At 44.4% G+C, this 27,137-nt stretch overlaps 1 protein-coding gene and 1 long non-coding RNA gene across 3 annotated transcripts in view; both read left to right on the top strand.

The window, feature by feature from the left end:
* Positions 1 to 3,640: 3,640 nt before the first annotated feature.
* The window catches only part of LOC142803847 (uncharacterized), a 67,060-nt gene continuing 43,563 nt past the window's right edge, over positions 3,641 to 27,137 (top strand). For both annotated transcript variants that reach the window (XR_012894326.1, XR_012894327.1), the window contains exon 1: positions 3,641 to 6,771. This is a non-coding gene — a long non-coding RNA (uncharacterized LOC142803847). The remainder of the gene's footprint in view (positions 6,772 to 27,137) is intronic.
* Positions 15,964 to 24,430, top strand: LOC142802639 (uncharacterized). The gene is made up of 3 exons (XM_075887624.1): positions 15,964 to 16,320; positions 16,731 to 17,936; positions 24,350 to 24,430. The coding sequence occupies exons 1-3, from the start codon at positions 16,168 to 16,170 to the stop codon at positions 24,428 to 24,430; spliced, it is 1,440 nt and encodes a 479-aa protein (XP_075743739.1). The 5' UTR covers positions 15,964 to 16,167.

The raw sequence follows: 27,137 nt of genomic DNA, 5'->3' as shown, positions 1-27,137 counted from the left end.
CGCGTATGTGCGTGCTTCACTGCTAATGTCGTCGAAGGACGACAGTTTTCAGCCGGCCTTCTTTTGTGCATAGCGTCGCCTATTCAGCGCAGCCTAAGGAACTTTAGAATCGTTAAAAATATGTATCTATGTATTTTGTAGTGAAGGAACACACCGTCTAATGCTTACGTATCAAACTTGCACCTCAGATATGCATAATATTTGCTTATTGGTCGACAACGTTCACAAGTATGAACGCAGCCACCAGTTCAAAACTGCTGGGCGTTCAGCAAGTGGTTAAACTTCACGCTAATTGCTGCCTCGTCTAACAAGTCAGACAATTGAAATCCTGTGGGCGAGTCCTTACAAAACTTCTGTATATGTACTTATATAAAAATCCCCATATATGGCTACATCAGAAATTGGGCATATCTGACTTCTTATGGAATCCCCATATATGGGCCCTTTATAACCTGATATGCCCAACTCCTGATGTAGCCATATATGGGCCTTATATACCCATATATGGGTGTAGCTGTATATGGCCATCTATGGCCATCATCTATATATGGCTGTATATAGAAGCATCGATATAAGGTCTTATATGGATGCTTTCATATATGGCCTTATATAGATACCTTTATATATAGCTATTCAGATGATTCATCTATATTAGTTCAGCTTGTGTCGCCAGCAAAAATTATAGCTGCTCAAATCATTCTTCAGCTAGAAATATAGCTGTTTGTTGAAAGGTCTGCATGCAGTCACCATCGTCTCCAAAACAAAGACAGTACATACCCCCTGAACATTTTTGTTCAATTAGGTTAACCTCACTATATCTCGAGTTATTCTCAATAATTAATTGCTAAAATGTAACTTGGCATCATATTTAAAGCTTGTGGTGGGCACATGTCACTGTTAGTCCTTTTGCCTTGAAGAGATACAGTCTGTGTTTAAATTTATTGCTTATTTATCGACACTTTTTATTTATCTATTTATTTCATTACCCACAGCACCAATTGGCATTACAGTGGGGGAGTGTTTACGAAACGTAGAATGCAAAAAATACATAGTCAGCCAAACAAATAATCAAAGTCACCTCAATCACAATCTACAAGACAAATACATATATAAATAAAAAATGTAACACACCTTAAAAATGCAACACACTAATTCTAACATGTAATAAAACAATTATTTGAGATAGTAGAGGCAATGCTAGAAGTCAGTTGGTTCCATTCTGTAATTTTTTGGGTAAAAAATCATTTTGAAATACACCAGTCTGGCTTGCAATTTTTCTTATCTTGAACCTATGGTCACCACGGTCTGAGACATAGTACGGTGCAAGTAAATATTCCGCTTTATCGATTCCAACTTGACAATAATAAATACCATAAAAGAAACCAATTTGAGTTTCGTGAAGATATTTTTTCACAGTGTGTTTTTTTTTTCAAACTTTTCTGGCGTGTCAATGGAGCGTCCATAGTCAGTCAAAACGAAATATTGACTTGCTGTTGACCGTATGAACTGCGTGTGCATTGAATAACCTAAATGATTTGATAAACAACTTTCAAGGGGTTCAGTTCAAAGTGATTGGTATGCAAGCTTGTCATGTACAAGTATTGTGACTAATGGCCTACAGCACGACTGCTAAAACAGGTGTCTATAGGTATCTCTGCGCGTGGGAACGGGGGCTTTTAGCGATATTTCTTGCCAACTCGACACTAAAAAATGTCTTCTGTAAACGTAACCTACTTTTCCGTTCTAGCAATAATGCATCATTAAAGTAACAGCGGTAAAGAGCTCATTCTGCGAAAATTCCGGCATAGGCTTCGGTGGCTCTCCGTGAAAAATCGTCTTGTCAATGATCGAAAATTGAGAGAATGCAAATAAAACAAATATTATAAATTTTTGGATTTGAGTGATGATCGAAATCATGCAGGTCATTTATTTATTTATTTATTTCAAATACCCTCAGGGTACAAACGTACATTGAAGAGGGGAGGGGCAAAGAAAGTTAACACGTAATAATAACTTGGTTATAGTTTTAAAAATACAGAAATGAATTATCACGATGACACTTTAAACAAATATCAGTTACAAGAACAAAGGCCAATGAACCAAAATGAATAACACAGGAATCAAAACACTGGACTGTCCTGGAGGAATTACAAGATTTTATCATTGGATGCACTGCCAAAAGAGATATAATGAAAAAAAAAAAAAAAAATGTACAAAAAGTAGCCACTCGCAAAACTAGAATACGAGAAGCATAGCAACAAAAGGGAAACATATAAAAAAAGAAAAAAATTAAAGGTATGAAACAAACACTGAACGATGTTAACTCGAAATGAAACTTCGAAGTGCGATTTTGAAATTATTGGTGTTAGTTATGCTTGTGAGTGATGCAGGCAGATTGTTCCAGTCTCTGGTCGTTGTGGGGAGAAATGAGTGTGAAAAGCCGACGGTGTTGCTGTGTGGAATGTTTACCTTTTGGCGATGGTCGATGCGGGATGAAATGTACGGCGGTGGCTGAAGAAGCATAGAATGTAAATATGAATTGTGGTAGTAGATTTTATGGAAAAGATAGAGTCGAGATAGTTTTCGGCGATGTGATAGCAATGGAAGGTGTAGAATGTCTTTCATGTTAGTAACACTCGCAGTTCTTTGGTAATTGTTTAAAATGAAACGGACTGAGCGATTTTGTATTTTTCTAGTAATTTTATGTGGTTCTGATATCCGGTGTCCCATACTGACGATGCATACTCAAGCTTCGGACGAATGAAAGTTGTGTACAGTAGTAGTTTTAATGAAGATGGCGCTTGAGGAAACTTCCGGCGAAAATATCCTAATGTGCTAGTGGCCTTGGTGGCTATGTAATCAATATGAGTTTTCCATGAAAGGTTATTGGTAATATGGACACCCAAGTATTTGTACGATGTTACGCATTCTAGTGGGATGTTATTAAGTGTGTAAGTAGGGGAAGTCACTTCAGCACTGGAAATCCTCATACTTTTGCATTTTCTAACGTTTAATTCCATACGCCATAATTGACACCATTTAGTTATGTTATTAAGATCTTCCTGAATTAGTGAAATGTCTGCGGCATCCGTCACCTTTCTATACAAGACGCAGTCATCTGCAAACAGGCATATTTTCGAAGAGACATTAGTAGGCAAATCATTAATATAGATTAGGAATAATAAGGGACCAAGCACAGACCCTTGCGGGACACCAGAATCAACAGGAATCAATGAGGAGTTAACGTCGTTAGCGGCTACAAACTGAACACGTGATGTTAGAAAGGCGCGAATCCAATTAATTACAGCTGTGTCGATGTTTAGAACGCTTAGTTTATGAAGTAGCAGTGCATGGTTCACTTTGTCGAATGCTTTAGAGAAGTCGAGAAATATACAATCTGTTAAAAAACCGCCATCTAGATTAGAGTGGAGAAAATGAGTGAAGGCTATGAGCTGAGTGTCACAGGAAAAGTTTTTGCGAAATCCATGCTGCGAAGCTGTGAAGAAGTTGTTATGTTCGAGAAAATTAACCAGATGTGTGTAAATTATATGCTCCATAACTTTGCAAGGCACTGATGTAAGAGAAATCGGTCTATAATTTTGTGGGTCATGGGATGGTCCTGATTTGTGAATAGGGATGACTCTGCCAGTTTTCCAGTCAAACGGTAAGGTACCCGAGTTGTAAGATTGCGAGTAAATATGTTCTAGTATGATTGAGCAATATTCGGCAGTGTTTTTTAAAAAGATTGCATTGATTTCGTCTACCCCGCATGATGCTTTAGATTTTAGTTTCTGAATGATGCTTTTGATACCAGTGGAGTTGAAGATTATGGGATGCATTGAGTGGTATTGAGTAGGATGGATCTCAGGCATCGGACCGGGAAGGTTAGGTGATGAGAATGACGAAGCGAAAGTTTCATTGAGCAGAGTAGAACACATATGCTCCGGTACAGGGCCCCCAGAACTTGTCAGCAGTGATATACCATTTTTATGAGCATTTCCCCGGATAATCTCCCAAAAGCGTTTTGGGTTAGCCTGTATTAAGTTTGGAAGCGTGGATTTAAGGAAGGAGACTTTGGCTGATTTTAGTGCTATGAGATATGAGCTTGCAGCGTTTTTGTATGTTAGCCAATGAGACGGTGTTGAGTGAAGTTTAGCTGTGCGGAATAAACGTTTTTTCTTATTGGATAATCGATTCAAATATGTACTATACCATGGTGATTTATTGTTAGCGTAAACAGTCCGAAGGGGGACATATTTGGTTATTAGCTCACCGATTTTATTTTTTAAAATGAACCAGTTAGTTTCGACGGAGCGTTCTAGATAACTAGGTAAAAAAGTGGCCAGAAACAGGCACAGTTCATTGTTGATGGCCTCATAATTAGCTTTTTTATAATTTCGAATCTTTTTCCGCTGTCGCTTTATCTTTTGATGAGGTGTTGTAATCGTGAAGAGCAAGATGTCGTGATCGCTCAGCCCTGGCATGTGTGTTACTGTAGAAACTTTATCAGTTGATGTCGTTAGAATCAGATCAAGGAGTGATGATTTGTTTTTTGTTACACGTGTTGGAAGTTTGACTATCTGGGATAAGCCGAAGTCAGAGCAAACTGAAACGAACCGATTGGCTTCAGCCGTTGAGGGGTTAGAAAAAGGGATCGAATGAGACCAGATGATGTCAGGAAAATTAAAATCACCCAAGAGTATAATTTGAACTCCCGGGAAACGCATGGTAACCGCATTTAAACTGTCGTGAATGTCATCACAAAAAGATGAGTCACTTGATGGGGATCTGTAGCAGACACCTAATAATATTTTCTTAAAACTAATTGTTAGGCAACACCAAATAAGCTCTAAATTCGAGTTGATTGGCACAAGAGAACAATTTATGGATTCTTTAACAGCGAGCAAGACGCCACCACCAATCCTACCAGTTCTGTCACTTCGGTAAACAGTATAACGGTTTGCACACTCAAAGAGTTCGGGGTTTGTTATTTTGCTACTTAGCCAGGTTTCTGTCAGAGCAATAATGTCGGCGTTACAGTCATCAATTATACCACAGAATTCATCTTTCTTGGGAAAATAACTACGAATGTTGGTAAAAAGGACTGAACACTTGCACTCGTTTATGGCTCCTCCCCTCAGATGTCCCTAACTCGGCGGTAACCTACGACCTGAGCGAAGAGTTCTGCTACGTTCATGCTCGTGTGTGGGTTTTTTTCTGTGTATTTCGAAAATGCAGTTCTTCGCTTCGTCGTATCCGTAAGATTTGCCATCGAATGTCAGCGTTTTATACCGAAGTTTGAAGGACGTGGTCCTTGATTTACCGTATTCTATTAGTTTTTTTCTTATGTTGCGCGTTGTTTGACAAAAATCTTCGCTCATTGCTATGTCAGTGCTCTTTAGCAAACCTCGTTTTGAAAAAACCAGCTCTCTCTTTTTAAATGTTTCAAATTTCGTTATAAGTGGTCGAGCTTTCGCTGAATCATAGCGTCCTATTCTGTGAGCGCGGCATATATCAGAACTTGTGACATCAATTTGGATAGTATTAGTCAGGAGGTTGATGATCTTTTTTTCCGATTCCGAAGAAGTTTCATCTGCGGCATCTGGAATTCCATAAAAGACAAGATTGTTTCTCCGCGATCGATCCTCTGCGTCATCAAGACGCGAATGCATATTACTAGTGTCTTTTTCAAGGCGCTCAACAGTGGTGCGTAGTTCTTTCATTTCATGCTGCCAGTGCTCGAAAACGGAGGTTTGGTTTTCAACTTTCGCCAGTCTGTCCTTTATTTCGTTCATTGATTCTGAAACTGACTGTTGTTGTTCTTTTAACACAGATACGGTGTCCAATATTGTTGTTTGCGCTGATTCCATTCTTTTTGTACGTTCGTTCAAATCCTTCATCGTTTTCACTAGTTCTGCTAAGTTGTCAGGACCTGGGTTGCTTTCTACATCCCCACAAAGAAGTAGTAGCAAAGAACAAAAAGGCAAGAGAACGGCTTGTGGGCACGGAAGCACAACAATAAAGGGTTCATCAGATCGGAAGCTACGACAAGGCAGTTTAGAAAGGTAACTAACCTGCAAGACGAAAAGACAGGTGCGTAAGCCTTTGGCTGTTCTTTCCATCGCGCTTCCGTGCCCACTGCAGTGATAGTGCTCGATGCTGGGTCTTATCCTATCCGGACGAGATGACGTTGATGTCGCAGCTGCGCACTGGTGGTGCTGCAGGTGGCGCTCGACGATGTTGGTCAGGTCCCAGCAAGCTGTTTCTGGCAGGTCTGGTGAAGGGGCAACAGCACAGATTCCGTCCGATAATGGAAGATCCGGGGAAGGGGCGGCTTCACGAATTCCGTCCGAGAGCGCGAAGCTTTCCCGTAGACCAGCCACTGGTACGCCGGCCGCGAAAACAGCGACGTACTGCAAGACGAAAAGACAGGTGCGTAAGCCTTTGGCTGTTCTTTCCATCGCGCTTCCGTGCCCACTGCAGTGATAGTGCTCGATGCTGGGTCTTATCCTATCCGGACGAGATGACGTTGATGTCGCAGCTGCGCACTGGTGGTGCTGCAGGTGGCGCTCGACGATGTTGGTCAGGTCCCAGCAAGCTGTTTCTGGCAGGTCTGGTGAAGGGGCAACAGCACAGATTCCGTCCGATAATGGAAGATCCGGGGAAGGGGCGGCTTCACGAATTCCGTCCGAGAGCGCGAAGCTTTCCCGTAGACCAGCCACTGGTACGCCGGCCGCGAAAACAGCGACGTACTGCAAGACGAAAAGACAGGTGCGTAAGCCTTTGGCTGTTCTTTCCATCGCGCTTCCGTGCCCACTCATTTGCATGGCAAGCAAGTGCTCTACCACACAGCTATGCATCTGCTTGGAAATAAAGCATGAATAACTTCCTCTTGTTGGAAATGTAAGGAAAATAACTGTCATGCTTAACAAATACACGTATCCTGCATACAGGTTTCACAGCACAACATTTAATATCGCAGCTATATTGCATGATGCAAGCGTGTATTGTCATCGGGCATCACAGCACGTTATTACCAACGTGAATTCGCGGTCTAAAGACAGCCAACCATTACAAAAGGCACACTGGTTACTGCACGTATTCCCTCACGACTGCGTAGTGGTGCATAAAGTTATAAAACATTTTACACACATAATATTGAGAAGCACGGTCTGCTGGGCGAGTTGGTAATTCGTCTTAACTTAGTTGCGCCAAAAAATTTGAAGTGCAAAAGGAAGACACCTGGACACAGCGCACACTAACAACTGAAACTTTATTGGAGAAAACAGACATATGTATGCGGTTACGAGAACGCGTGAGGTGGAAAAAATGATTAGAGACATCCAATCATTTTCTTTCACCGTGTGGACATCATGTGGTGTGCGGCACTGCGCTGTCGTGTGGGAAGTGTTATTTAGGATTCAATAATATAATTGTAGATCACAAAGCTTCTCTAAAGGGACAACCATTCTCTAACCAATCATCACATTGTAGAGAGTGTGGCTGCCTGCCCTTGTTTGATGATACGGTAGTTAAAGCAAGATTCAGTGACATGGTAGCGCGGGAAATCGAAGAGGCGTATTTCATAAACAAAGCTGGTTATTCATGTGTCGCGTAACTCTCGCTTATGTTGCTTGCTACTGAGGTAGCTTTTCTGGAAATGCATCATTAATACAATCTGTCTGCTCATCTAATCCTTTTCTTTCACCGCACGTGTTCTCGTAACCGCATATATACGTATGTCTGTTTTCTCCAACAATGTTTCAGTTGTCAATGTGTGCTGCGTCTAAGTGTCTTCCTTTTGTATTTCAATTTTTTCGCGCAACTCAGTAATTACATAATATTTCTTGCTCTTTAAACTATGTTACCCCTTTTTTACACAAAATGCAGCCATGTGCGAAACCTTCATTGAGACACTTTCAACCTTCTCAATTACACAGTACTATTCCACAATTAAATTTGTTCAAGTAGCATCATGCAATAAAGAGTACACACTAAGTGATTGAATTACGCACAAGAAACAGGATCGATACTGCTATCACGTTAAACTGTGAAAAACGGAGCTTAACGGTCCCCCAGTTTTTTCACACATTGCAAGCCCTAATGCATCATACCAGTTTATTTGTCGGCTTGCGTAAAACTATCTACAGTGCTCGCGGATTAAAACGTGACATAACATTATTTTGTGTAACTATGTATGCGGGTATGCGCAGTTCCTCAAGGTAACCACGCGATTTTGCGACATCAGTAACGATAATGTCGCCTGTGATATACGCATTGCAGTCAAATTTACACTTATATCACCCTGGTTGTAGATGGCGGAAACTAAATTACGGGCTATTCTTAAGTTTTGCCATTTGGATCCGTGACATAGCACCCTGCTTTGAAGAATCAAACTAGCAACAAAATTTTAACTGCGTGTCCTTGTCAAAACACACGTAAATATAAAAACAAGTAGAACGTAGACGAAGAAAGATAAATTCAAACGCAAGACAAATTCAAACGTGGGCTCATAAATCTCATGACACCCTTGGAGTTTGAGATATGCAACTCTTTTTTATTTGTAATTGCGCAAGTTGTAATTTATCCTTGGTTTTTCCTCAAGCGTTAAAATGAGAAAAATAAGACACAAGTATATTTACATCAATATATTTATAAAAAGTACAATGGCACAAAACCAACATTTTCCTGGCGTAGATTTTTTGATTAAATAGAGCACTGTCTGGATCAAGTGAAAAAAAAAAGAAAGTGTTGTCGTATCGCTTAAACAAAACAGCCTAATGACGTAACCACGATTAGCATGAAGTTATTTTCTCAGCAAGCATGCAATGCGCTATGTTTTCTGAGTTATCATAATATTTATGAACAACGTGCGAAGGTAATGAAAATGATGAACTTACCTTAACATTTAACCGAGACTTGTCTTTCAAGCAGCTTGTTAATCCTGATAACCTATTTACACCTTAAATCCAACACGTTCATTCGTACTGCTTTAGGAAAAAATTTTGAATGAACGCTTGCCCGCAAGCATAGGTGTCCATTTTTTTTTCGCACGAAAAGTTGACGATCGCCAATCCAGCGGCGTGCACACGCACACGCGCACAAAAACACTTCCACGTCCGTCCACAATTTCACCACGTACAGCGAAGTAGATTCCTGAGAGCTGCGCGATTATCCTGTGTAAATTGGAGCAGCAGTTGAACACGAAATAAGAGCAAGAGGAATGAAAATTGACAAACTCGATCAGCACTGCACCCATGACTCCGGCGAGCAAAAAAGCAACAATGGCATGGATGGATACAGTGCATGCAGGCTTGACAATGAACTTTAAAATGAACATTACATTACTCCTTGAGATCAATGATTTACGCACTTTTCACTAGAACTAAATTTTCCTGAGCTTATTGGCGAACGACGTTTCATTTGTTAACAATTATTGACGCAATATTATTACCATACGACTGAATGTTTGCGCAAACTATTTTCTTTGTCGTTATTTGAAATGGGCCGTGGCACTCTCTTTCCTGCTGTGTCGACAGACTAGTGTAGGCCAAGGCACCTACAGGGCACCTACGCGCACTTCTTCGAACAACGTTCTCCGAATTTTGCACCCCTCCGGCGGGCGCAAAATTTGTATTTTTTTACTGTGTGCACCCCTTGCAACCTTGCCAACAGCTGCAGTGCAGTCAGGCGAGTTTTTTCGGACAATGGACTTCAACATCCTCCCGCGTGCCCCGAAAGCTGCACGTGCCGGACCTTTGAGACAGGCATTCCGTGGAGCTGAAATCACTGCTTCGTGTACGCTGGCTACAAAGACGCGTTTCAGCCAGATTTTCATCTTATTTCTCAAACATTTTTAATGATAATAATAATAATATTCAATCAACCAATAATCAATCGACCATTTTTAACGTATTCAAGAACAACCGTACAGTCTTTCGTGCTGGCGCGTGCAAAAATAAAAACAAAAATAAACAATATTATACAGACTATCCACATAAAAGCAAATCAATAAAAAGAGCGAAAACGACCAGTCAAAAAGAAATAAACGCACAATTGAACAACAAATAAAAGAGTAGATATTCATGAAATCGGACTGAAAAATAATGTGGAATATACACAACCGTGCGGAAAGCTTCCTGAAAGAGGGAAAAGGGAGGAATCTGTGCATGTGCAAATCTACGTTAGGACAGGGCAGCCCTCACTGACAAAAAAAAAAGACTGTAGGCTATGAAAAACATAACTAATCAAGAAAGTTGACGTCAGAAAGAATCGGTATTCTGTTAAGGATAGAGTGTTGAATAAGCTGGCGGGTACATGCAACGGTCGATTCTCTCTGGATAACTTATGCAGAGTTTGAAAATTATTACAACCGAGAAGGGCAAAATATCTCACCCTGAACTAGCTTGTAAAAAAATATCAGCTCAGCTCAATTTTGTCGGCTGTTAAGTGATGGAGAATATAATATTCTAGCAGGATTGAAAGGATTCTAGTTAAACGAAGGGGGTAAATGCTTATGAAATTTTTCTGGACTCACTCAGTGGCGCTACTGCTGGATTTAGCAAGGCCTTTCCAAATCTGTTATGCATATGTACTCAAGTTGAGCACGACATATCGCGGTGTACAATTTGTAGAAGGCTGTAGGAGAACCGGATTCTCGAGAGATGTTGAGCCAACGGGGAAAGAACGAAGGCCTCACATGGCAGCACATTTAATGCAAGTAAAAAAATTCAGCATGCTATCAAAAAGAACACCAAGATCACTGATCTCTTAAAACTTACATAACGACACAGTATTGATAGCATATGGAATTGAAACGTTGGACGTTTTGCGAGATACAACAACAACAACAACAACAACAACACACAATACACAACACAATAATAATAATAATAATAATAATAATAATGCACTCATATCATTCCGACAGGGCTGAAAATGTCGGGCCACATTGAATGAAATGCTGTGTCCGGGTGCCCATGAATCTCTATACGGGAGTGTGTAGTTGCGCAGTTAGGTGGGTATGTACCGGCATACATATCTTATAGGTAAATTCACCACAGTGTTGGTGTTGAAGGGATATGTTCGCAAGCAGTTTTAATCATTACGCGCCTGTACAGCAAGGGGCAGTTTACATAATGTAGAGTTTGGCTTAACATCACGCCAGCCCGCAAAAATGTGTCATACTAATTGTAGTCAAAAGGTAATGTTTAAGCTAATCCTGATGATGGCATGTGCGCATTAGTGACCTCGACCAAGTAATGACATACCCACACAAAATAGAAGTTTTGTTAATTCGACAGCCTACGTTAAATGTTGCTAAAAAGCTTCAGCATTTCAATACATGGTCCATTAAATGTGTATCACGTGTGAGTCAGTTGCACCTTTCCTAACGTACATGTGTATGACGTGAGATTCATTTGACGCTTGCAAACATTACATCAAATTAATTGTTTACTAGTGCAATCATAAAATTTTCAATAAATTTACTATGTGCACAGCCAAAAACACTATACGTAGCCAAAGGAAAGGCAAGATGTATTTTCGCAATAAATTAGTACAACTTCCATCTTGAATGTAATCATAATGGTGCCTGCAAGTTGCATTCACGTAAGTTCTTTTTTTGTTGTTGTTTTTGTAAATACCCATTAAACATTGCACTGCGCATGCAATTATGGTAAATGGCTGCTGAAAGCAATCGCAGATAAGCGGTCAACAGGAATAATTGAAATCTTGCTATATGAAGGAAGCATATAGCCATCAAAACCTTCAAATAGTCAGAAATTTTGTCCACCGATGTGAAAGCTAAAGGTGCATTGAAATTACCATTTTTTGCTGCCATTCCAAACAATGCATTAATGTGAACAATATAAGTTGCATGCATTTTGTTTTTACATAATACTATATAGGATTGCTCTATAATAATAGCGAGGTTCGGGAGCTTCAATACGTTTTGTGACCTGACACGATTCCTTCCTCGTAAAACATGTCTGCTCTCGTATACATTATTTACGTCGTAATAATTGCAACTTATTGTTTCAAACCTAAATGCCATGAAATATGTATGAGTTAAATTATACGAATGCATGCATAGTTGCAAATATCACGTACACAAAGCTGACCTGAAATTTCGTTTTTCTTTTGCATGGCAGAAACAACAAATATAAATAATACTCTTGTTGCTGTAGAAAATAAGCAAGTCAGCTCTGTGCACAAATTGTTTTATTTTACAATCCGCATAAAAGTGTGTGACTATGGTGCTAAATATATACGTGGTTCATCCTAAATAAGGGAGCACTTCCACATAGAAGGGTCCACCTGATATGTTATATATGGTGTGGCCGTGCCTTATATAAGGCCGGATTTGACTCTTTATATGGGCCAACCGCGTCATATATGGCTGTATATAACCCCATACATGAACCGACTCCGCCAGATATACATCTATATATGGTAAATGGAAGCCACATATGCTGACATATATGCTTACATGTGGCCACATATAACCTATACCGGGTGTTCAAAATTAAGCTTTATGATTTTTTTAAAATTAGGCGCTCGAAGGCACGTGAGAACCACTTGTGCAAATAAGTTAAGCGGCCAGGGGGACAGAAAGTTAGATGATAATTATCGCTGTCAGCAGCCCAATTAACTAAAATTTAATAATTAACTTTTTACTGGCTGCGGTAAGTTGGCATGTTTATATTGAAAAAATGTAGGCAGTGGTGTTTGTACACAGTTTCAGTTGGAAGATTTTTTCAAGCACGCCTGTGTTCCGAGATATCCGGCTCCAAAGTTTAATTGTCTTTCGCACGATTACGCATGCAAGAGGGTGAGGGTCCGCGCAAAGCTCCTCCCTAAAGTGACGCATCTGTTGCGTGTGGTGTTTAGTGTGTGAAGAGGGTGGAAGCGTAGGCATAGGTGATAGCAATTACCCTTGCCCTCTTCGGCCGGCGAAATCAAAATGTGACAGCGCGGTGCGCCATGAGCCTTACGCATGATCCTGATGAACGCGATAACAGGAGACCATTTTTCGCGACGTTTTTTCGTGACTTTAGATCACACTGAGACATCTTCTTGTGAACGCGTTAGCAGGACCGTCCTGCACTAGGGTGCCTCCGGTTAGAGCACAGCGTCTCTGCATTGAAGGTCTACCAAGGAAATCCACGTGGAGTCCTTTCGAGCTAATATGGCTGCTTCTGGCGTGAGGTATTCTACCAAAGTAAAAGTAGACGTGGTGCTTGCAATGGCTGAAATGAATGGCAACGCTTCGTTAGCAATGGAGCTTTACGCGTCTCGCCACCCACACCGTCCCCTTCCAACAAGGCCCACTTTCACAAACCTGTTTCGACGCTTCTGCACAACAGGCTCTGTCCACCTTCCGAGACGGACCAGGAAGGCAATCGTCGATGAAGACTTTGAAATCGACGTTGTCGCGTGCGTAACCTCGATGCCAGAGCTCAGCATCCGACAGATTGCCGATCAGTGCGGTCGCAGCATCGGAACAGTCACAAATGTTTTAAGAAAGCACAAGTTCCATCCATATCACGTTTACCTTCATCAGGACCTAAATGAGGCGGACTTTGAAAGGCGAGTTGACTTCTGCAATTGGGGCCTCATCAAAACTGATCAAGAAAATGACTTTTTGCACAGAATAATTTGGACTGATGAAGCTCGGTTTTGCCGAAATGGAAGTGTTAATCTTCACAACGCCCATTATTGGGCACAAGAAAACCCACACTGGCTGAGGCAGCACAAGCATCAAGTTCGCTGGAGTGTGAATGTGTGGTGCGGCATACTCGGGGACAGGATCATCGGACCTCACTTTTTTGAGGACAACTTGAACGGAAAGATGTACACAGAAGAAATATTAGGTGTTGTCATTGATGATCTTGTCTGCAGTCTTTCCCTGAATGACCTGCGCCAAGTATGGTTTCAGCACGATGGAGCACCACCACATTTTTCTACCAGGGCGAAGAACTGGTTGGACAGACGTTTTCCACAACAGTGGATTGGGCGCGCAGGAGCGATGTTTTGGCCACCAAGATCACCTGACCTTTCTCCGCTCGACTTTTTCCTTTGGGGCTACGTTAAAGATCGAGTTTACGTAACAGAGCCCAGCGATGTTAATGACATGAAGGACAGGATAACATCTGCCTGTGCGAGTATTCCTGCAGAAGTACTGCGCCGAGTCATCGAGTCGACGCGACAGCGGTTCATGCTTTGCGTTGCTGCCGAAGGCAGGCATTTTGAACACTTTTTGGGGCATTGACGTCTTGAGAGGTGAAGAGTTTCGATGAGATTTGTGCATGACCGAAATATGCTTATGTAGCAGCAGGAAATATGCGTTAGCAAGGATAAAACTGTTTCAGTTATTATTGGTGGAGTTGTTGCTCTTGTTTCAATAAAAGTTACAGTACTCGGACATCAGCAGTCACGCTATTCGCGTAGCCCAGGCAACGACCACGCATGCTTCTCTAGTGATTATTACGCACGCGCACTGGCATCCAGATTCTCCGCTCGCACCATTATCTCGGCATGGTATCTGCCACTATCGTTAGAGGCTCTGCAGTTGCGTGTTACGACACTGGTTGCAAGCGTTCTTCGATTTTTGATTTCGACGGCCGAAGAGGGCAAGGGTAATTGCTATCACCTATGCCTACGCTTCCACCCTCTTCACACACTAAACACCACACGCAACAGATGCGTCACTTTAGGGAGGAGCTTTGCGCGGACCCTCACCCTCTTGCATGCGTAATCGTGCGAAAGACAATTAAACTTTGGAGCCGGATATCTCGGAACACAGGCGTGCTAGAAAAAATCTTCCAACTGAAACTGTGTACAAACACCACTGCCTACATTTTTTCAATATAAACATGCCAACTTACCGCAGCCAGTAAAAAGTTAATTATTAAATTTTAGTTAATTGGGCTGCTGACAGCGATAATTATCATCTAACTTTCTGTCCCCCTGGCCGCTTAACTTATTTGCACAAGTGGTTCTCACGTGCCTTCGAGCGCCTAATTTTAAAAAAATCATAAAGCTTAATTTTGAACACCCGGTATAAGGGCCATGTAGGGCATTTCCGTAAGGACGTCAAAGGGGCGGCATTGTGCTCTCCTATAGGAAGCCAAAGCAACGCGCGGTGGCGCTGTGACTGTGCACAAGCAGCGCCACCTCTGGTAGAAAAGTAGAAATTCGGGACGCATATCGCGCGTGTTCCCTTCCCGCCAATGCACTGCCGCTCGCTTAAGTGTTCGTGCAACGAGCGCGCGCTGCGTTTGAGTCAGCTCGCAATGTACCACCTGGAGTGCGGATTCATAAAGATCTCTGAGCTGGACAAGCACTTCCGAGAAGCGAATGTAACGAAAGCAGTAAAGTTTGTTGGTTTTGGGACGTTAAACCTCACATATCAGTCAAATCGAGTAAAGCTCGTTTGTCAAGTTTATGATGTGGAGCAGACGACGGAAGAGGAGAATGCCCGAGTCACTGGGAAATGCATTTCTCAGGACCTGCGTGACTACACCGTGTACGACGTATACCTCGAGGGAAGTCTCATTCTGCCGGCATGAAGCCGCGTACTGTATCAATGTGATGTGTTGACGTTTATGGAAACCATATAATCGTTGTTTTGATGTGGTATCTAGCAGTAGCAGCAGTGTGCTGTCATGTTCAAACGTTTGCGACGTGCTTGAAAAATAAATAAAAACGAAAGTAATACGGTCATAGCATTAAAATGTCTGAGAAGTTTTGGAGTCATGTCCTCCGTGCCATGGGAGCATGACACGCTGACGTCACCGCGAAGCAGCAAGCCGAAGTTTAACCACAGGAAGTCGAGGTAAAGTGCTCGCCTCTTTTTTTTTCGGCACTCGTGTCATGATTGCTATATCTTTCGCAAACGCGGCTGTGTTCGCCGGCTTTTACTTGCTGGGAAACCGACACAGCTTTACCGTCACCCCCGGAAAATCTTTTCAGGCCTGCGCCCAGCAATCTGACGTCATTTCCGGCCGGCCGACTCTCGGGGAAGCCGCAGCGGCAGCGAGCGCAGCGCGGGCGGCGGTGGTGACGGTTCGGCGGCGTGGTGTTGACGGTGTTTCGCGTTTGTTGCTTTCCGTTGTTGTTTTGCGGCAATTTCGTTTCCGTGCGTGATGCTGGAGTGATGCGACAATGCCGAATAAGTGTTGTGTACCCGGATGCACCGGCAACTACAAAACAGGAAAGAAGATACAAGTGTTTTCCTTCCCTAAAGACGCCGACGCTCTCAAACAATGGCTACGCGCCATTCCTAGGAAGGACTTCGTGCCGACTTCGTGCACTAAGGTAAGAATTTGAGATGCTCCTGTTCTTAGCTTGTCGTTGCTTGTTCGGGTAGAAATCACCTATGATGGGAAATACTTGAGCGTGTGGCCGCCGGGCCTCGCGAAGCGCTGACGCCAGCAGCGTTCGCAGCAAGGATGGTCAGCTGCGCTTTGTTCACTAACAGTGCCGTGGTGTCGTCCATTCTTGCAAGCTCTCGGTGGAAGCGCTTCGTGGAGTGCGGTGACATCACGCTCCCGTGTTTCCTTTCATGTTGCTTGTACCGCTTAGCGCAGCGCTTTTATTTAGATGCTTGCGAAACGTAGGTAGACTTTGTTTTAGCTACAGGGACTGTAAACACGGTCATGCAAACGGGAGCGCATTTTTTTCTTTTGAGAAGTGGCGTCTCAGACGTTCTTGAAACGTTTGTGCAGGTGTGCGCGGATCATTTCGACGCTTCATGCATCGAGAAGACGACATCGTACACGGATCCAAGGACTGGGAGAGTTATTGAAGTTGCACTCCCAGTACCACGGTTGCGTCCTGGATCTGTCCCAACGGTATTTCCCGGCTGTCTGTCCTACCTTTCAGTACGAGACAAGAGCACGAGAGAAACCCCTGACGCCAAGAGGAGCCGACAAGAAGCCTCCCAACTCGCCCGTGCTGTAGAAGAGTCGCTGGCGTCATATGAAGCGGAGCAAGAACGAGACCGGTTTTCGTCCCTCGAAGAACTAAGGGCTCGCCTGCAAGGGGTGTCAGTGTCTCCGAAGTGGACTGTGATTCATAAAGAAGAGTGCTCCATGTTTTTGAACATTATCGACTATCGTGAACCTTGTTTGAATGCGTCATTGACCGTGTTTGCAAACGTTGAAGTCTTTGCCTGCTATCAAGGTTCACCAATCAAGAACCTTGGTAGCGCTGTTGTACCAGACTCAGTTCAAAAAGTAAGTTCCTTGTTGGAAATTTTGAACAACCTGTCGATGCTGTCTGAGGAGCGCTGCACTTATCGCCACCTGGCTCAAGCAATACATTCCCTTCTGGACAAATTGGAAGCCAGCATTGATGAAGGCAAGAAAGAGACTGTGAACTTTATGAAGGAGCAGCTACTACTCCTTTCTGCAAAGCGCATTCAGTATAGCGCACAGGTGATGGTCTTTGCATGCATCTTGCGTACAATATCACCACATGCCTACAAGTTCCTGAGAAGCACAGGTGCACTAACTTTGCCCCACCCAAGCACTATTAGAAAAGTGTGCTCGTCTATTCAAATGTGCCCACAAGTTGATTCTTCTGACGACACTTTCCTTCAGTATGTGTCTCAGAGATTCAAACATCTGCAGGCACATGAACACACTGTGACGCTGATGCTTGACGAGATTTATATCAAACCTTGTTTAGATTACAAAGGTGGGAACATATGTGGTGCAGCAGTTAACTCCAACGAAGCGGCCACATCGGTGCACGTGTTTATGATACAAAGTTTGCTGAGTGCATTCAAGGAGGTGGCGCACATTCTTCCGGTAAAAGCCTTACAGGGTGAAGATCTTCATTGCATGCTGAAGAAGGTGATCTTGGGCTTAGAAGAAATTGGATACAGGGTCATAGCCGTTGTCTGTGAGAATAACTCGCTGAACAGGAAGGCAATGAAGATGTTTCTGCCAGAACCAAAGCTTAGCCCTGTTTACCCGCATCCGGCAGACCCAGATCGGCCGTTATTTTACGTGGTGGATGCTGTGCATCTATTTAAATGCATAAGAAATAACTGGCTCAACCAGAAAAATGCTGGAACTTGCTTTTTCTACCCACGCTTCGAGCTTTCGAACAATGAAGTTCATCCCGAATGCAAGATGACTGCTTCATTTAAGCATTTGAGAGATTTGCATAAAGAGGAGTCACCCCTGCTTCTGAAGTCTGGGTATGGCTTGACGTCAAAAGCTCTAAATCCAAGCAGCTTTGAACGACAGGACGTCAAACTCGTACTGCAGGTTTTTAATCCACACGTAGCCGAAGCCCTGGCCGCTCGCAAGGGTCATACTGATTTTCAACATGCTACAGCAACCGCCGAGTTCATCAAAATAATTCTTCGTTGGTGGAGCATTGTCAATGTAAAGACACCTAGTAAGGGCTTCCATCACCGTAATGTTTACGAAGAGCCCATGTCAAACCACACAGATGACCCAAAGGCAAGCTTTCTAAGCGCTTTTATCACATGGCTCGATGTGTGGGAATTTTATAGGCACGACACCGGAGTGCTTACCCAGGAGACATTGAGTGCCTTGAGGCTCTCTGCTCAATCCCTTTTGGCATTGGTGAAGTACTGCGTTAGTGAGCTTCACTTTAAGTATATTCTGCTAGGGAAAGTCCAGACGGATACCCTCGAGAGTCGCTTTGGACAGTACAGGCAGATGGCTGGTGGGCAGTATCACATATCTGTTCGCCAGCTTTGCGAAACCGAGGGAAGGATTCGCCTTCAAAATGCCCTTCCAAGGATGAGCAACGATGATCTCAGAGGCATCGAAGAGACGGACAGTGTCAGGGATGCGGGCACTTCTTTTAGTGTTCATGTTAGCGATGCTGACCTTGATGAGCTCAGAGCACAAATGCCGGTGATTGGTTATGTTGGTGGGTATTGTGCACACGCTGCAATGAAAGTTCTCAAGTGTGAAAGCTGCCAGAGGCAATTGGTCGTTACCCGAAATACGGCCGAAACAGGAGAGGACACCCATTCTTTAATCGCACAACTGGATCGGGGTGGCCTCAAATTTCCTTCTGCTCTTGTAATCACGGTAGTTATGTACACAGAGGTTGTAGTTAGAAAGCTCATGACGGAAAGTACCTCTACCCAGTTTCTCCATGGGCCGAACCAAAAGAATGTCGTTCGGCAACTTACACTGGACTCTCTGCCAAGGCTTGAGGACATAGATACGTGTGAAAACGGGCACACCTACGAGCTCCTCATCACATTGGTTGCAAACTGTGCAGCAAATATAATGCTCAACAACGTGTGCAAGCAAAGGAACGATCTTTTACGCATTGAAAAAGATCAGAAGGCGAAAAATAGAAAGGCCCGAATTTTTCTTGGAAAGTAATTTTCCAAGCGTCGCGTCTTTCTCTTCACATTTATTCTTGTGAAACTGCACAGAGTGTATTTGATTGCATGTCATGACTTGATTTCCTTGGTATACTTCTGCCTTATGTAAAATGAGCCTTGTTTCCAGTTTTGTATCTCTTTACAAGTTGTTAGCTTTTAAAAGTGCTGTACTTTTTTCTTTTTTTTTAACTCGAACTGCCTCGGTGCCTACTGTAGCAGTTGTACAGTCCGTTTTGGTACCTAAGCTGTGTACACTTTCCTTGTGCACTCTGTGTACAGACATGTTGTGCACTGTGATTTGTTTTTTCTTAGATTTTTGTTTGATTTTTTCCCTAGGACATGCACCTACCTGTGGCAGTACAATTACTTTTCTTTCTGTCATTTATCATGCTGTGGACCACAATTTAGTCACCAGTGTTCTTATGTATTGTATTTTTTGGCAAGTGTTTGAACCTGATACCTTGTGTTGCTACTGCTACTATGATAAACGAATGGTATGTTTTCCTCTAACGTACAATTTAAATGAAAGTGTGCTTTTTCTGTTCCAAAGCTCGGGGATGTTTTTGCTGTTACAATCTGTTTTGTTTTGAGTTTTATGTGGCAAGATATTGTGTTTTGTACTTTTGGCATATTTTCAGCATTAAGGGCAACACCTTGTGTTGCCTGTCGTCTGCCTGGACCGAGAACAATGCGCACTGTGATATTTGTACAGACGGCGTCTGGCTGTGATAAATAAATATGCATTATTCCATTCACGATATTCATTATTTCTTGATACCTTGATAAGTTCCCCAACCGCGGTGGCTCAGTGGGTAAGGCGTAGCGCTGCTGAGCACTAGGGCGCGGTTTCGATACCCGGCTGCGGCGGCCGCATTTCTGATGGAGGCGAAAAGCAAAAACGCCCGTGTGTACGAGATTTCGGCACACAATAAAGATTCCCAGGTAGTCAAACTTGATCCTGAGCCCTCCCCTACGGCGCGCTTCATCGCCTGCGTTGCGTCGGCGCGTTAAACCATACAATCAATCGATACCTTGATAAATCGTGCGGACATGGTGTCAAGGCACCTCGCCCGAGTCGGTAGGCGTGAAGGGCGCTCGCGGCAAGCGCTCGCGGCTGGCGCAGCCACCCAGCGAAGGGCGGCCGGCCGGCCGGCGCGATGTGACGTCGTCGACGTCACGTCACGTGACGCGCAGGCCTGAAAAGCTTCCGGGGGTGACGGCTTTACACGCGGAGGGCGTCCCTTGGTGCTGTCCGCATTGTTGTGGCAGCCCACAACACAACAATACTTCGGACCTGGCCGACGCTTCCGTGGGGCCACTTCTTCCATCACGGAAAGGCAACTTCGCACAGCGAGCGTCTCGTTTTGTTTAGAGAGAGAGAGAGAGAGAGAAAACTTTATTAAAAGGTCAGTCAATTGCTCAGGCATGGCCCGTTGCCCCTAGCTGTCGGCCGGAATCCCTTGGGACGCGGCAGCAGCAAGGGCTTGACTGATGATGTCGCGCTGGACGTTGGGATCTGGGCTGCAGAGCAGGGCCTCCCAGGATTCTACAGTGCGAGAACCATCGTTTTTACTTGGACATGTCCACACCATGTGGACCAAACTCGCTACGTCATCACAAAATTTACACTGGGACTGGAAAACTGCGGGGTGCCACTTGCTGTAAAGTGCGGGGTTTGGAAAAACCCCGGTCTGTAACTTTCGCCACAAAATCTCGTTTTTCTTACTTAGTGAGTTGTCCGCTCTCGGGTATACTTGCCGATTCAGCCTGTAGTGTGCGACGATTTCATGGTATGTGCGCATATACTCGCTTCTTTGTTCGGTAACTTGGGAGGTTCCAGGGGTCGACCGGTAGGTGAGACCTCGGGCGACGGAATGAGCCTCCTCGTTCCCTTAGAAAAAAATTTATTGCCACAAACGTCAATAACACTCAACAGAACATTTCCTTCTTAGACATACTGTAACGATGATGACAAAACAGACGTCATTGACATGAACATGGATATGAGATGACGTTAAAAGAACATGTACATTCGATGGTTCACACAAACACAAAAAATACTTCAAGGTAAATAAGAGACACAAATTTTGCATGCCAAGCTGACGGCACGGTGAACCGACTGCAGAACGCGTTGCGTGTGTGTCGCACGCGCTCCCGTTTAGGTGAAACAGACTGACATGCCTGCCACCTGTCCTGCGTCTCTCCTCAAGTTTTCCAGAGCTCGCCGCTAGGGCCAGGCGCGGCATTGTCATCGCTTCGCAAACTTGAGCTTCGCTTCCCTTAGTACTCTAAATCGTTCAACACTTTTCCAAAGACAGGCAAGTAGAGAACCAAGTACTCGATATATTTAACCACTTTATCTAAACACAGGGTCCCTCGATATTGTCCCATACAAAGAAAAACGAGCCCTTAAACTTTCAATTTCTATCTACATGCGTGCGGTACGCCAACGTTAGGACGCCAGTTCAATTTTTAAAACCTTTATTTTATTGTTTTTTTTCTAAGTTCGGAGATATTGTGATACACAAGACTACAGCTCGAGCTGATCATCATCATCTCGAAACGAATCAATCATCATGATGAGTATTTTTTGTCTATTACAGGGCTGAGACCAGTTGTCTGAATGGCATCCAATTGGGTCTGTACTGCGCGAGTTGATTCCATTTTGTGCCTAGAAATTTCTTAATTTTTCTTTCACCCCCATCTAACCACCTGTGTCTTTGCCTACGCTTTCTTTCTCTTGGCAAACAGTCCGTCGCGCTAACTGACCGCCTCCTCAGTAATACCATTATACACTCTAAGCCGAAATTCGGCAAAGTTGGACTAACTGCAGTCGTTAAACCAATGGACGAACGGTTCGTCCAACAGGGACTAAATGTGTGACAATGCGTGTCTTGCGCAACCGCCCGGCAATGAAGGGACCAACGGGGAGGGCAACTGCGCCGCGATCGCCTCCTGTCGATGCTGCACTGCAATGCTCGGCGTGGTCGGCGATCATGAAAACAAGTTAAATAGGCTATACGCCACTGTGAAAGTGAAGCACTATGAAACGAATAGAAGATGTTATTAGAGAGAAGTAGTACAACACGCTGTCAGTGCACACAGCAAGTGCCCTCGCGTTTCCACCATGCCGGCACGGGCGAGCCGAAGCCAAGTGAAAGTCTCCGCAAACACTGGCAATGCCGAGAACTCGCTTTAATGTGCTGAATAAGGTCAAACTACGGTGAACACTGACAATGCTAATAAAGGTAAGCTGTTCATCAGCGGTCGTGTACCCACACAGTGACCACAAGTTCAAAGCGATATATAGGAAAAGTAGGCTTCGTACGTCATCGGTATCAAGCGAGCTGCCGGTGTGAGTGCATTGCCGGCACAAGCGAAGGAAACGTCGCGTACAAGTTCACAAAAATAGTAGCTCAGGCAAACTTATGTCTTTTTATCCATGCGACAATCGTTATCAAAAATCCAACGTGTATGCGATCGCGGATACGACTAATCGTGCGGCCAGCGGTACACAGGTTGTGCCTTACCAGCACGATGAAAGAACCGTGCCTGCGAACGATCTCGTCGCTGTAAATATACAGATATCTACATCACTCCGTAAGACACAGCGAACATGGGGCACTTACCTATTGTTCATTTGTGACTATAAAATAACGACGACGAAAATTTCACGCGAGCCGCATGTTGCGATCGCCGGCGGTCGTTAAGCCGTACTCGTCGTAAGCCTAGCGACGCCGTCGGCAAGCCGACACGGTATGGCATCGGCGGGGCGCCTGCGGCTGCTTCGCCGGCTTTCCCGCACAAGCGCCGCTGCTATGCTTGTGTTTGCGGACTCGTGCGCCAGCACTGCGAACGCTGGTTCGGCCGACATGATCGAATACCAGCTGATAATTCGTATTCTCGGGCTGGAGGCATGTTGAAGATTAGATGGATCCATATTAAAAGATCGATGCGCATCGGTGCTACGAATAAGCCCATGTAAATTTTCGCGTTACGGTGTCAATATTTATTGTTTTCTTAAGCCGAGTAAAAGTCGCCCACAGGCACTAGATGGGAGGTCAAAATACTGTGCTATATATACCCGAGAGTATGTTCTTGTAGTACAGCGCGGGCAGTCAGTGTTTGCGGTGTTTTACTTTGAAATAATAGTGCGTATGTATGGGTGTGTGTGTGTTTGTGTGTTGCATGAATAACATACCATGATCTTCAGTGCTGATTAAATTGGAATAAACATAAAATATACTGCACAAACGCAGTGTCGCCATTTTTTTTTTTGCCATTGGTCCAGACGGTTCAACTGTTAGTTCGGCTGGAGCATTCTACTGGGGCCAACATTTAAACTAAGTGGAGTAAGTGCTTGGGGCAACAGTTGAGCCCTTGCAGTTACTCCCGCAGTTAGTCCAAAATTGGTTCAAAATCTGTGGCAGCGCATTTAGACCCCTAAAGGACCAATGGCATACCCCACTTTAGTCTTTTTCGGCTTAGAGTGTAGCAACTGATGAAGTTTAACGCCCATAAACCACAATTTGACTACGAGGGACGCCGCAATGGAGAGAAGAAACTTCATTGCGCTAGAGGGAGTTAGGGCGAATCGGTGGTTCCATCAGTCGATAGGGCCCCACTGGCCTTGGCGGCTCGCTGGGCCTGACCGAGCAGTGCATCTTGGCTCACTCGATCCTTGCTCGCATGCCAGACTTCCCACTGCCTCTCAAATGGGTTTTTCCCTAAAAAGGGTGAATTGATTTCGGGTGGCCTGATTGAACACGTACACGTTATGTGGGTGAAAGATGGCCGCTCCCAACACCGCGGACATGCGTCCGCTTGCTCATTGTTGAGGACCAGTAGACTGGAATACGCGTTAGTGTGTAACCGGCGCCAGTCCCTATAGCCCGCCTGCCCGATACCAGGTTTAGGGTTTGGTGGGCTGAATTTTTGCCTTTCTTTTCTTTGCGTCTGCAGAATGCCGTGCGGGATGACTGGAGCTTCTTGGAAAGTCGCTATCGGTACTCGGATACTAATTACCCGAGTTATACCGTCTGACTCCGGTTCGACCACCCGGGGTCGCGGCAGGGATTCGATACAGCGAACTGCGAGTCGGCAGTCGAACATCATAACCACTGAGCTATCATGGCGGGCCCTTCGCATTACGAAGCTGCGACGCACGAGTATGCCCAATAAACTGACCAGTAATAAAATGCAGATAACATCGTTTAAGTAGCGCATCTTACCGCAAAGTTAACATATAAGCCCGAGAGCATAAACACACGATCAGCAAAAATTTGCTCTTCTCTTCCTATTCATCCATGTGTGTGTGTGTGAGAAAGAAAGAGAGTAAGAAGAAATTGAGAGAGGGAGTGAGGGCGAGAGACTGCGGTCGCCATCCCTCTACCATCCCTTGCGAGTTGTGGAGTTGTGTGCGCGAGAACTCGTGCTTCACTTCGCTTTACGAAAACGAAAAGCGGCAGGCGTGCGAACTCCATTAAAACCACCGTGGCACATCATATAGCTGAACACAAGGACTGGTGAGTCAACCTTCGTAAATAACTGGTTCAACAAAGCAGGGACAGAGGGAGAAATAATGAGAGAATTGAGCAGGGCCCCCGTGTGTCTGGCTTCCTGGCCCAAAAGCAGTAGCAGCAAATGTCCCCCCTCCCCCCTCCATAATGACGTAGCTATACGTGCTCGATAAAGCCACAGCCCACCTCCCAACACAATCGTTACACTTTGAACGGCCATCAAAATACGCATAAACCGGGTATATATCAAACTGATCGAAGGTCGAGACGTCAGTGTAAAGGGAGAGCCACGACATGCAACCACCCGTGGAAGCAACCTCTTGTTCCTCGGGAGTAATCACATTGCCAGCCCTAGCTTCACACTACTTTGTTTTTGCTCTCCTCTGTTTCTCATGACCGAAGTTATTGGAGCTGATGGGCGTTGAAAGGATTAATTCGAACCACGTGCTTGTGCGACGGAGGAAGCCCTTAATTCGCAAACTGCGTTCCCCCCAGCGGAGGGAAAGAGAAGCGAAGCTTCGAGAGTGTTTTGCAGGGGGTACCAAACAAAGGACGCCCAGCTAGAAGGCGGGCAGGACGATGTAGGGTATGGTCAGGCCCAGGAGGCTAAACACAGTCTCTCCTTTGTCTGTACTTGAACGGAGAGTTACTTCTCCGCCCGTATCTTATGCGCGGGAGGCCCGATGGGTGGGTGGGCACTGCGCTCGCGATACGTGCGTGTATACGAGAAGAGCAAGTAGCTTTTGCCTTGCTCCTCGCGGCTGGTGGTGGTGTTTATATACACGGACGCTTGATATATAGCGCCCACTTCCCCGAACAACGCGTGCGGGTTTCTTGCCTCCGAGGAGAAGAGAGCGGGGAAGTGTAACGGTGGGATCGGGACAGTTTCTTTTACGAACACGCTCCTTCGTCCAGCAGCTTCGGCGACCAACTTCGACGACTACACCGGAGTACAGAGGGGTATACCGGTGCGCATCTATAGGACGAGTAGCATGCACACGCTGAGTGCACGTTCAAAATTATATTTACACGTTGGAAAGAGAAAAGTTAGCGAGCTAGCGCATCTTGGAAACATTACAAACTGTTGCATTGCTACTGCTGCGGCGATTCGTCGTTGTTCCATCGCGAAGCTACGCTCATAATTTTCATTACACTCTTAATAAGGTCTCGGATAAATTCTGGCTATATCCAGGAAACAAGACGAAAAATTTCCCGTTTCCCGGAGTGTAGGCAGTGTCGCAAGCGTCGGCGTTTTCTTTCTTCGAAGTGCAGGTGCCTTACGTGTAGAAATGCAAACACCACACGCATGATTGAAAAAATAAAAGGCTGCCTTTTATGATTATGATATGATTTCTGGCTGAGACTGATGTCATCCACTGTGACACTGTTTGCCGCGTGTGTACAAGTTTTTTTTAAAGCTAAAACCAGCGACGCAAACATGTATCTGCGTGGGAATATTCGGTAAATCGTAACTACAGGGACGTCTTGAAAATTAGCGATCTGAGAGTTTATCTATTAGAGAAGTCGATGTTGCACGTTGTGGGTGGGGCCCACGCGACGGCTTTTTTTCTCTCCCTTAGTAGAGCAGCAGGTACACTAAATCGCTAACAACTTTTTCCAAACACAGCTTTTTCGGTCGGTTTCAACGTAGTAATAGCAGCAGTACGTGTTACTACCCAAGACACTTCCGGTCACTTCATTTATTCCTCTCTAACACCGAAGCAGGGACCATCTGTTTTAGGTTGTGCTAGAGTAAGTGGACTCTTTTTCCGTTTTCATGTGAAAGGGAGGTGCTCGAAGTTAAGGACCAACTCTTATAATGTTGTATCTATAGCGTAAAAAAAATGTCTTTGAAGTACTTGACCCGACACAGAGAGAAAACTCTTGAAAATAAACTGGCTACTCATTGAGGCTTCTGTTCCTCACCAATACTGCTAGGCTAGGCCAGCTCATAGAACTGGAAGCCATTCTTTTTAAACAGCGATAGTGTCTATTAATTTCACCCAATCATCACACACTCCTGCATATTGTTGGTAGCGCTTTGGTATCCACATAACGTGTCATGTGGTCGACGCAGACCACATGACATAGCCACATGACATGACAGACCGCATGACATGACAATCCAACGATTGTTGTTCAATGAGCGCAAATGGACCGAGAAGATCCACTCTAATCGTTTCGAAAGGAGACTATAGGGTGACGTCAAGAGGTGGAGCAGATCAACGGGG

This window comes from Rhipicephalus microplus, chromosome 3 (genome assembly GCF_043290135.1).
Source record: "Rhipicephalus microplus isolate Deutch F79 chromosome 3, USDA_Rmic, whole genome shotgun sequence".
In the NCBI taxonomy this organism is placed as follows: Eukaryota; Metazoa; Arthropoda; class Arachnida; order Ixodida; family Ixodidae; genus Rhipicephalus; species Rhipicephalus microplus.
Note: the sequence above shows the minus strand (reverse complement) of the source record. Positions and strands in the feature narration are given on the sequence as shown.